Here is an 11752-nt window from a genome sequence, read left to right as displayed (position 1 = left end):
CTGCATACTACTAGAATCTGAATGTCGAACATGTACCATCACATTTATTTCATATACAATCGTCTAATTACAGCTATATTGTGCAGTTACATTGAAGCACCTGACTGTCATTTTAAGTTTACAGCCACAAGTTACATTGAGTTTTACACCCACAACAAACTTGTTGCTTTGTCATTAAAATGATACTACAAACATCACGATCATCAGGGTGATCACATCAGGATACTTTCAAGAGTATTCAGCCATAACAGGTGTTATGAGTTCTTTTACTATTATTATTCCATGAAACTTATGTAAGATCTAAGTCTATTATTTACTCTAACTTTCTATGAATGTATGTCGTGGTGAATAAATTTATCAAATTCATTTTTATTTTTATGAGTTATAGTCTTGTTGAAGAACTTCTCAGAGCTATACAGTTACAAAATAATTAGTGCAATCTTTGCCATGGCTCAGTCTCAAAAGGTGCTGCCATTGCTTTGACACCTACAAATGGTTAGACATTCATGTGCCTCAGATGTCCAGGTAGAAATAGCCGTACTGTCTCCAAATTGGGGACATAAAAGAACCGCTATAATGGTTGTGACCACCCTCAGTGCCAGTGTGTGGTCAGCTTGGCCTGATCAGCTTGAAGGGCTTCTGGGCAAATGACACCAAGTGCTGGAACTCTCACTAAGACTAAGACCAAGACCAAAACACATGCCTGGATAGCTCAATGTGAAATTACTACTGACACAAAATCTAATTTCTACTGTCATTTTAATACTGTTTTAGGCTGGCAATCAAGGATGGAGCAGATTTCATCGAATGTGACATCAGCGTCACCAAGGATCTTAAACTTGTTTGCAAACACGAGAGTTGGTTGAATGAAACTACCAACATCTGGGAAAACATATCGCTCCGTTCAAAACAAAAGACGTATCGCATAACAGACAGGCATGAGACAATCACCGATATATTCACTGTTGACCTTACTCTTGAAGAGCTCAAAACCATTCGTGTCAGACAGAGGTACTCATTCAGGGATCCCAGTTTTAACGACATGTACCAAATTCCCACACTTGAAGAATACATCCAAGTTGCCAAATCAGCCAACAGACCAATAGGAATTTACCCTGAACTAAAGTATCCAAAGTGGGTCAACTCCTTGGACATCCTGCAGAAAGCAAACACCACTTTTGAAGATCTTGTTGTTGGGGTACTTCACAGAAATGGATACCGTAAAAAAAGAGCGCTTTGTTTTGTCCAGGTGTACAGTGAGGACAGCATCAGGGCATTGTCAACGAAAACCAAATTACCTTTAATCTTGCTGATGGCAACGCCCTTTCCAGTCCCTGAGTCAAAACTGAAAGATCTTTCTGAGATCTGTTATGGTATTGGAGTGCATAAGTATATGATAAAACCAGTAATTAACAAAATCATTCAAAACACCACTGACCTCGTCACCAATGCACACAAATACAACCTTAAGGTTCACGCCTTCACGTTTAGGAACGAGGACAGATTTTTGGCATGGGATTTTACCCAGGATCCATATAATGAATATGAAACCTATTTCAACACTCAGGTTGATGGCTTCTTTACAGATTTCCCAAGCACCTTAAAAAGGTTCTTGAAAATAAGGAAAAAAAAGAAATGTAAAAAAAATTGGACATGAAATTCTTTTTTCCACCTCCGCTTTCCCTTCTTTGTAACGGAGATCACAGGAGAGAAAACAAAGGTTTCGTAAACAATGTGCACCTCTGCCTTAAAAATTACCTAATACATATTCAAATTAATATTTGAGACATTTCAATCCAAGTACACTGAATGCTGCACTTTTATTATTTAACAAATTTAAGCCTATGGACAAATGTAATTTCTAAGTATATGTAGCAAATTAAGTACCTTGCCTCCAGGTACTCAAGGTGTTCCAGAATAACAGAATGGTTTTGTCATTTTAAAAGCAACTGTTCATTTACTTGTCTGAATGACTTTTTAGCTTACACAAGTTAAGTCATATCAGTGGCAACCATGATATGATTTGGAAGTACAATTAGTTAATTAATTAAAAACCTCATGTAGAAGAAGCCTTGAATAAGTATAAATTAGTTTCACTCAATGAATGTAATTGTAAATCAATATGATGTGTAATTTTTTGGGACTTACAATGATTAAAAAAAAGTTGAGGTGCCTTGATCAGTTTTTGAACTAATGATAATTATGTCAGTATCTTTATTTTAATTTGGTATCAACTGAAAATGACTAATACGCCAAAAAAAAATCCCCCATGTAACAATGTGATTGGTTATCAATTGCACATACACTCTGTGCACCTTGGAATGGTCCTTGGAACTTGTATTTCTTAAGGACAGTGCCTGCTAATTCAAAGGTACTTTTGCGGAGATTATGATTGCAGGAAAAGAAGATCTTAGCAAGGAGTATTGGAATCCAAAAAGGAAACTGGGAGTAACCATGCATTTTTCAGAGATAACTAAGCTTCAATTTGGAATAAAAATGTCATAGAATTAAACTGTTGCAGTTAATTATCTCTGAAAAATGGGTGGTTACCATCAAATTTCTGTTTGGATTCTAACAGCCCTTGCTAAGATCTGTTTTTCCCATATAATCACATAAACTGCGCAAAAATACCACTGTACTAGGGGGCACCCTCCTAAAAAGAAGTACAAATATTGTAAAAGCCCCCTCTCTATTTGGGGGTCAGATTTTTTTAACCCCTTCAACTCCTAATATCAAAGAACAAAAAATATCAAGAAAATTCACTTTGGGTGATCATATCCTTAGGTGGCTTACTAACAGTTTTGAGTAACAATATATTTCTTTACACGTGGGTGTCTCGTAAGCAATTACACGTGAGCAAATAACATGCAAGTCATCAAGGAAAACAAGTGCTCAAACAGTTCGTAATGTGCGCACACATACAAGTGAATAAGTTTTCCCTGAAGTGCATGCAAAAGTGCGCAATTCCTCAAATGGGGGTCATACAAAACGTTTTTCAATCGCAAATTTCTCGAAATCTAGCCACATGACCTATGGTCAATTTTTTTTTCCGATGTTCTTTATTTAACAGTCAAACACACATTACAGAGCTGATATATAAAATATTACATGCGATATAAGTGATGCGAGAAAACAAGGCATATATACTACACTGTTAACTACGTGCATGTAACAAAGCTTACAATGAATCTCATTTAAAGAATTCAAACTATTAAGCTACAAAGAAGAAAAAAATACTATACAAACAATAACATTGAAATTAGTTGTCAATTTAAGAATCTGGCCCATTTTTCGTAAAAAGTGCTGCATTTGTTTGAGCTGAATGCTATGTATTTTTGTTTCAATTTTTTGATGTAATAACTCTTTAAAATCAGTGAAAAGAAAATTGACTCTATTTATTGCTATGGTCAATTTTTGATATTTTTAAATATACGTCAACATCGATCTGAAGACAATATTTTTTAAATCCGTAAGACAGATTTTAAGATATTTTTCAAAATTCCCATCATTTCTTGACATTTTCGTTGATATGCAAAAACCTCTTTTACAAGTTTTTGTTTTAACTTGTAAGAACTTTTGATCCAAAGTTTAAATGGTAAGATTTTGAGGTATGGTCGTATGGGTGGATTTTGAGTAAAACTTTGTCTAACAATTTGGGCCCAGTCCTCCGATGGTCACTCGGTCACTTATTTTGAGTCACTTCTAGCGAGAGCATGGTTAAATAACAAACACTCATTGTCTTGTATGATGGTTTTGACTTTGCATTTGTCGTTGGTTCCCTCAGAATGAGCACCAGTGATCATATAATTGAAAGCATCTGGTGACCCCCATAAACTGTAGAAAGCCACCTTAATTCTCATGACCTCAGGGGTGGAATAAGCATTGATATTACGAGGAGAAATTTGATGCTGATCACTGTTAGGGCTTCAAAGGTTAATACCACCCCCCTCTCCCTGCCCCTTCTATGTCAGAAAATTCAAAAGAAACACACCAAACCTGAGGTATACAAGTGATCAAAACATACATGTAGGTCAGTTTTGGAAAACTTGGTCTCAATATCCAGAGGATTTTTTTGGTGATTTAAGCTAAAGGGTACATCATATATTCATGATATACAGCTCATTGGTGCCAGACAGTTAAAAATATGTTTAGTGAGTCTTAGTTTTCGTACAGTACTACGAAAGCTAAGATGGGGTCTTAGGTCTTAGGTCTTAGTTTTCGTAACACCCATTTATGACAAAACTTACTTGAAAGAGATAGATCTTGCATCCAGCCACTGCAAAAACTTCATCATCACTGGACCATGCATGTCCCTCAAGAAGTTCTCCTTTACCAAACACTAGTCTTTTTTCTGAGACAACTGTGAGCTTATCACTGGTGTCTAGGATATCATGAAAATAAAAAACAACTGAGCACATCTTACTGTAGAGTACCACAAACAATACTCTCTCTGTAGATTACTTTTGTAGAGCAACAGTTTTGACGAGTTTTTGGTCTTTTCTCTGTAAGCTAACATGCATTCAAGTAGATTCACATGGCATCACAGGCAGCCCAAGCTTAAACCACCAGAGAGCGTGTAATAATTACTAGTGGGACGATGACCTTTGAGTGCAAGCAGCACTGGGTTTCAGGCAGCCGTTGAGAATTTAAATGCGTTATAAGACTTTGTAGGGGAATAAAATACTGTTGATTCCAAAGCAAAAATAATGCTCAATTTTAACTTTCATTCAATAAAATGAATAAAACTGACTCACCTCTAGTGTATTCTCGTGCGTTATTGTATTTTTTATTTATTTGGCTGTAATATTTTGACGTCATCTGTGCGTTATCAGACTACAGACGCGTGGCAAAATGGAATCTATTTGTTAAATTACACGTACTCTGGTGACGCGAGCTTGGGCTGCCTAAAAAGATAAGCCTGTGACTACACATACGAAATCAACAACGGACACCGGACATCGACCATCAAGTACTCGTGACTTTATACAATGGAACCCCGATTTTACGAATGTCGATCTAGCGATATTCCCAATTTACGATCAACATCTGTGTCCCAGCAAAAGTTACAATAAATTGTATGGAACAGAATCCCGATTTAACAATATTCAGTTCAACGATATTCCCAGTATAACGATGGAAATCTAATGACCCAGGCGTAAAGTTTTTCCTGTTACAATGATATAATTAAAATTACATACCCTAAAAGGGGACAAACACCTAGCAACTACACAAAGTTTTATTTAGATACAGTAATCCTTTGTCCCATAGGGCCTAACACTGGCATTTCTGTTAACAGCTTGTCATACTTTGGGTTATTTATACTCTGCCTATGCCTTATCATCTTTGTCTTTCTTGTCTTTCAGTAGTTCTCTTAGCTTGTTCAACTTTGATGGCTTTTTGTTAGGAATTAGCCCAGAAATCCAATTCCTAACTTTTAGTGTTGTATACTTACTGCGCCTTTCAATAACATACAGACTCTGAACTTCAACCCAGCTAACGATTTACGTGTTTTACTGCCGTCAATCATAATTATGGCGACAAGGAACTGACCAGAAAAATACAGACACCAACAAAGTGGATCAAAATCGGCCAATCACAACGCACGAACATGACATTTTGACCCTGTTGAGCCAAACGTTCTGTTTTCTAAGAGGTCTGCTGCAGTGATTGACGGCAGTGAAAAGCGTAACGGTTGATTGAATTTTGAACTTCATTGAAAGACGCAGTACAGAGTACATACAACATTCTCAGAGCTTATATGCACTGCGCATAGTGTGGAAGGACGTTGTGCCTTGTGTATCGGTTGCTGAATTTGTGATTCATTTGCCCATTGCAATTAAATAAAATACATACAGTCCAGGTATCAAGTTGCGGAGACTTATCAATTTTATTGATTGCAGTTTGAAAAATTAATTGTTAACCATATCCCGATACAACGATATTTTTGGTTGCTTTTCCGCCAAATCGTTAAATCGGGAGTTCCTTTACAACGACATCCCGATTTAACGAAATGATTTTGCTGTCCCAGTTGCCATATCGTAAAATCGAGGTTCCACCGTAAAAAAGTTTCTTACCTTTCAATTCACAAACAGAGACAATTCCAAAGTCACATAAGGCACTGAAGTACCTTCCACTGTTTGAAAATTGAATGCAGTTTTGTAATGATGGGCTGGCTGCCTCCAAAATTCCAACACAAGACATGCTCTCCGCGAAAACATTCCCTCCCGCCATTTTGAAATTCCCACTCCTGGAAATCTGGGCACGAGTTACGAGACTGATGTGGAGGGTGCGGTCGGTCTTATTCGAGCGGCGGCATTTTTCCCCACAAAATATTTTTTTTCAGAGAAAAACTGAAAATCGATAAACATTTTATTAATGAAACTACAAGCAGCCAAGCCCTAAAATACCTAAAACAGGTGTGAGAAGACTAAGGAGGGGTCAGCGGTGTTAGGTTAGAAGAAGCAAGGCGGCCATATAGATGACTTTATTTTTGTTTTGTTTTAAAATAAAAATAATAATAATAATAATGATAATGATAATGATAATGATAATGATAATGATAATGATAATGATAATGATAATGATAATGATAATGATAATGATAATGATAATGATAATGATAATGATAATAATAATAATAATAATAGCATTTATTTACACACGATAAAATCACAGCATAGCTGATGTGGTCGTGTCTAAGTAAAAACTACAAATACGAAAAATAGTTGAGATTCTACTTACGTTAAATACTCATAAGCTAAAATGTATAAAATTCAGGGGGAATTTTCTTAATCAATCGTTTAAAAGTGTCCAACGAGCTATTCATCCTCATTTCGTTGCCGAGCTTGTTCCAGAGTACAGCGCTCATGTATTGGATAGACTTCTTAACCATATCTGTCTAAGGTATTGGAATATACCAGTGTCACCAGTGCAAGACAATATTTGTTGTATAAATAAATAAATAAATTAATTAATTAATTAATTAATCTTTGATTCAGAGTTGTAGCAGTCGATTTACACACTGCTAAATTAATTAATAATTAATTAATAGAGGCCCTATGCGCCACCTTGGCACCAGCGGACAAGTAAAAAGTAAAGTAAAAATTAATTAATAACATGAATTAATAAAATAAGCAGGTGTATAATGATTCATTATTAGACCATGGTCGTGACTTTTGGGGGTAGAACGAGCATCACGCTCTTTTTTTTTTTTTCAGCCGCATATTTTGGCGAATATTTTGGTCGATATTTAAATTAAGGGGCTGTTTACATGGAGGGAGAATCCTAGAAGGCGGATCAACGTGTCGTTTGGTTTATATGCAGAAATTTCGGTCGGAGTGGTTACCAAGAGGAGAAGGAAAGAATAAAAATTGTCGGCTTTGAGCAGCTGAACGCTCGGCTGCCGCCATTTTGTTCTTTTTGATCCTAGTATTAGGATCTTCCGAGCGAAGGTAGTTTACATGGAGCTAGGATCTTCCTATGGTACTAGGATCTTCCAATCTCTCAGCTAGGAAGATCCTATCTCTAGGAAGATCCTAGCACTAGGGCCAAGTACAACTTTTTGCATGTAAACTGAATACAAAAAAAATATGGCGTTAGGATGATCCGCCTTCTAGGATCTTCCTCACTCCATGTAAACAGCCCCTAAGACAGCATTTGCAGGGTCTTGAGAGGTTATTGGTTCTACCCAGCTGAAGTTGAGTTTTAGGTTCAGATCTTGGTCTGAACGAAAGTGAATGATTCACAAAGGCACAATGTCTTGACACTTCATCATGGAACTTCAGTATTGAGCGTTTAGGGTCATTTTTTTCAAAAATGGCAAAAAAGCACCCATTTTCATGACCATTTTCCGTCACGTAAAACTTCATAATTTTCATTATTAATGTACAGGTAAATTATTCCTTCATTCCTCACCTGTCGCCTTTTGTCATTATTCCAATTCACCGTAATACGTGCCATTCCACAAGCTTCTTTGGAGAAAGGTTTCCCGGCGAATTTTTGAAGTCTGAGGGGTCATTTGAATAATTTTGTTCACATCAATTGTGTATTGAAGTGCTCAGTTTCAATAAAAGTGGAGCAAATAAGCCTGGCGTGTTGGCGTGAATGCACGAAAAATCAAAGAATTTTCTCACATATTATATATTCAAATTACCCAGTATTCGGGTTTGAAAAGTTATTCATTCCCACTGACGGTTGAGTTCAGACCTTGGTTTGATAGAGAACCGGACTGCTGTTCGATTCGCAACGAAGCTAAAAGGTATATCAGTGAATCCATCGCGTTCCGTATCACCCTTCATGTGGCTCGATATACCAGAGTACGATAAGTATTTTTTATTTTCCAGTTTTGAAGGTTCAACCAGTGAGTACTTTACTATCTACATTGCAGACTAATGGTCTTCGTTTTCCCGCTTGGACTTCGCCGTGGCGACATTTACAAGCGTCTTTATTCTAGACCAGGCAGTCGGACAACGGTAGACGTAAATGACACTTTTCATCGATCTAAACAGCGTACCACTTACAACTGAGGTGTTAACAAAACAACTCTAAACCGACGAGCGGAGAAGCTGTGGCATTTGCTGACCGTCAATCAAGACAGAACATGACCGGTGGCTTCTCTTGGACTTCAGAGAAAAGAAGGACGGTTTTCTTAATAAAATACGGTGGAAGCGTCAGGTCTCTTTATTTGTCTACAGGAATCGCCGGCAGATCTCATGTGACAGACTGGAGCGTAACTGCACACCAGCAAGTTTTGCTCTAAGATTTTCTTTTAGAAAAGTGTTTATTCTTGCGTCCAAAGATGAACGAGGTCTCGTCGAAGGTTTTAATTTGACTTTTTCTGATCGTGTCAACAGTTGCTAAGATTTCCTTGGGCATATAAAACAATAGCAGAAACATTACAAAATTAAACATCAGAGCCGAATCCATCACTTAACTTGCAAAGTGATTTAATTCGCGCGAAAATGTTTATTTAAATGAGCTTTCCGCGCACAAGAATACCGCTTGTTGATATTAATTTTATTCACTTTGAACTCTATTGCTGATCTTCACAACTTCAATTGACTTTATTCTGTATAAGTAATGTTAGCTAAACATGCGGGTGTGCATTAGTTGAAAAGAACCAATATAGTAGATAGAATGGCAAGTTTCTATCAACGGAGAAATCAGCGCGAACAACTTAACTTAACAAGTAAAAGAATTGAGAATGAAGCCTGCGAAAGGCTCTTCTAGACGGGAGTACTCGAAAACTATTTATTAGTGACGGAGAAACGCGAAGACCTTTTGGGATTTCAAATTAGCGATTGGAGCCTTTTCGTAATAATGCTTTCTAGGATTTTATGCGGAGAAGTCTAAACATTTTGTGGTTAGGCAACCTACATCGGCTAATATTGGCCCATAGTGTTATGGGACATTGTGAACCAATATTGGTCCATGGTCACCTATATTTGCCAATATTGGTCCATGATCACCTATATTGGCCAATGCTGGTCCATGGTCACCTATATTGGCTAATGCTGGTCCTTGGTCACCAATATTGGCCAATATTGTTCCTTGGTCACCCATATTGACCAATATTGGTCCATGGTCACACATATTGGCCAATATTGGTCCTTCGTCACCCTTATTGGCCTATATTGATCAATGGTGACCCGTATTGGCCAATATTGGTCCATGGTGACCCATGTTGGCAAATATTGGTCTATGGTCACCCATATTGGCCAATGTTGGTCCATGGTCACCTATATTGGCCAATATTGGTCCATGGTCACCCATATTGGCCAATACTGGTCCATGGTCGCCCATATTGGCCAATATTGGTCCATGGTCACCCATATTGGCCAAGGTTGGTGTATGGTCACCTATATTGGCCAATATTGGTCCATGATCACCCATATTGGCCAATACTGGTCCATGGTCGCCCATATTGGCCAATAATAGTCCATGGTCACCCACATTGGCCAAGGTTGGTGTATGGTCACCTATATTGGCCAATAATGGTCCATGGTCATCCATATTGGCCAATATTGGTCTATGGTCACCAATATTGGCCAGTATTGGTCCGTGGTGACTCATTTTGACTCATTTTGTGACTAATATTGGTTCATTGGACTCCTGTTGGCCAATATTGGTCCATAACGTCCCTTAACATAGATAGATCCCCGTAAAGTCCTTAATTGCTAATTTTAAACCCCAAAAGGTCTTCGCGCTAATATTTTTCGAGTAGTCTTTCGAGGAGCCTCTTCACAGTCTGCATTCTCAACTCTTTTTCTTGTTAAGTTTTTCGCGCTGATTTCTCTGTGCATACAAATTAAAAAAAACTTGACATTCTATCTACTATGCTCTGTTTTTTCTTTTTTTTTTTTTTTCAACTTAATGCACACCAGCATGTTTAGCTGTTTTATGTAATAGCTAACATTATTATTAAGAAATAAAGTCGATTGAAGTTGTGAAGGTCAGCAATAGAGTTCAAAATGAATAAAATTACTATCAACAAGCGGCATTCATGTGCGCGGAAAGCTCAGACCCTTTCGCCCGAATTGAATCACTTTGCACGTTAAGTGACTGATTCGGTTCTGATTTTTAATTTATGTGATGTTGCCACTAGGAAATCTTAGAAACTGTCGACACGAGCTAAAAACGTCAAATTCAAAACCTTGGACGGGAACTCGTTCATCTTTGGATGCAAGAACAAACGTTAACATTAATTTTCTAAAAGAAAATCTTAAAGCAAAACTTGCTGGTGTGCATTATGCTCCAGTCCGGTCTCATGAGATCTGCCGGCGATTCCTGTAGACAAATAGAGAGAACTGACGTTTCCACCATGTTTTATTAAGAAAACCGTCCTTCTTTTCTCCGAAGTCCAAGGGAAGCCACCGGTCATGTTCTGTCTTGATTAACGGTCAGCAAATGCCACAGCTTCTCCGCTCCAGGGTTTACAGTTGTTTTGTTAACACTTTAGTTGTCAGTGGTGCGCTGTTTAGATCGATGAAAAGTGTTATTTACGTCTACCTTTGTCCGACTGCCTGGTCTAGAATAAAGGCGCTTGTAAATACGTTGTAAATGTCGCCACAGCGAAGTCCAAGCGGGAAAACGAAGACCGTTAGTCTGCAATGTAGATAGTAACGTACTCACGGATTGAACCTTTCAAACTGGCAAATAATGAATACTTAAGACTTATCACACTCTGGTATATCGAGCCACATGAAGGATGATACGGAACGCGATGGATTTACTGGTACCTTTTAGCTTCGTTGCGAATCGAACAGCAGTCACTCTCTAGCAAACCAAGGTCTGAACTTTTCCAACCTGAATACTGGGTAATTTGAATATATAATATGCTATAAACTTCATTTTTCGTGCATTCCAACCTTGTCCGGCTTTAATTTATGTAACTGCCACAAAGCACGATTCATCAGTGATGTGAACAAACTGATTATTCAACTGACTCAGATTTAAAATTCGCCGGGAACCTTTGTGCAAAGAAGCTTGTGGAATGGCATGTCATGATTCAGCGGTGAATGGAAAGAATAAAGACAAAAGGCGACAGGTGAGGACTGAAGGAACAATTCACTTGTATACAAAAAGTATGGATTAAGCGGTTTATGATCATGCTAATGCGTTGCTTTTCTCGTTGAAACATTTTTTTTTTCTGGTGCTCTACAAGATCATAACCCGGAACCTTTTTTAGGAGAATTCGGACGACAGCGCAGAAATATGCAAACTAATAGGCCATTTTACAGTTGTGTGCTAAGTG

The 11752-nt window shown here is 37.8% G+C and overlaps 2 protein-coding genes across 4 annotated transcripts in view; one reads left to right on the top strand and one right to left on the bottom strand.

Annotated features, from left to right (window-relative positions):
• LOC146487380 (uncharacterized) overlaps positions 1-2178 on the top strand; it is a 12652-nt gene extending 10474 nt beyond the window's left edge. For both annotated transcript variants that reach the window (XM_085087569.1, XM_085087563.1), the window contains exon 3: positions 775-2178. In XM_085087569.1, coding sequence (XP_084943695.1) covers positions 775-1657 — 883 coding nt within the window. In that variant the 3' untranslated portion in view covers positions 1658-2178. The remainder of the gene's footprint in view (positions 1-774) is intronic.
• Positions 1-6241, bottom strand: part of LOC146487379 (uncharacterized) — a 36988-nt gene extending 30747 nt beyond the window's left edge. For both annotated transcript variants that reach the window (XM_085087515.1, XM_085087522.1), the window contains exons 1-2: positions 6075-6241; positions 4248-4381 (exon numbers count right to left, since the gene is read on the bottom strand). In XM_085087515.1, the coding sequence (XP_084943641.1) occupies positions 4248-4381; positions 6075-6231 (291 nt within the window). In that variant the 5' untranslated portion in view covers positions 6232-6241. The remainder of the gene's footprint in view (positions 1-4247; positions 4382-6074) is intronic.
• Positions 6242-11752: the final 5511 nt, after the last annotated feature.

The sequence above is a fragment of the Pavona decussata genome, unplaced genomic scaffold (assembly GCF_977016875.1).
Source record: "Pavona decussata unplaced genomic scaffold, jaPavDecu1.1 SCAFFOLD_16, whole genome shotgun sequence".
Lineage (NCBI taxonomy): Eukaryota > Metazoa > Cnidaria > Anthozoa > Scleractinia > Agariciidae > Pavona > Pavona decussata.
This window is presented reverse-complemented; position numbering and strand designations above follow the sequence as displayed.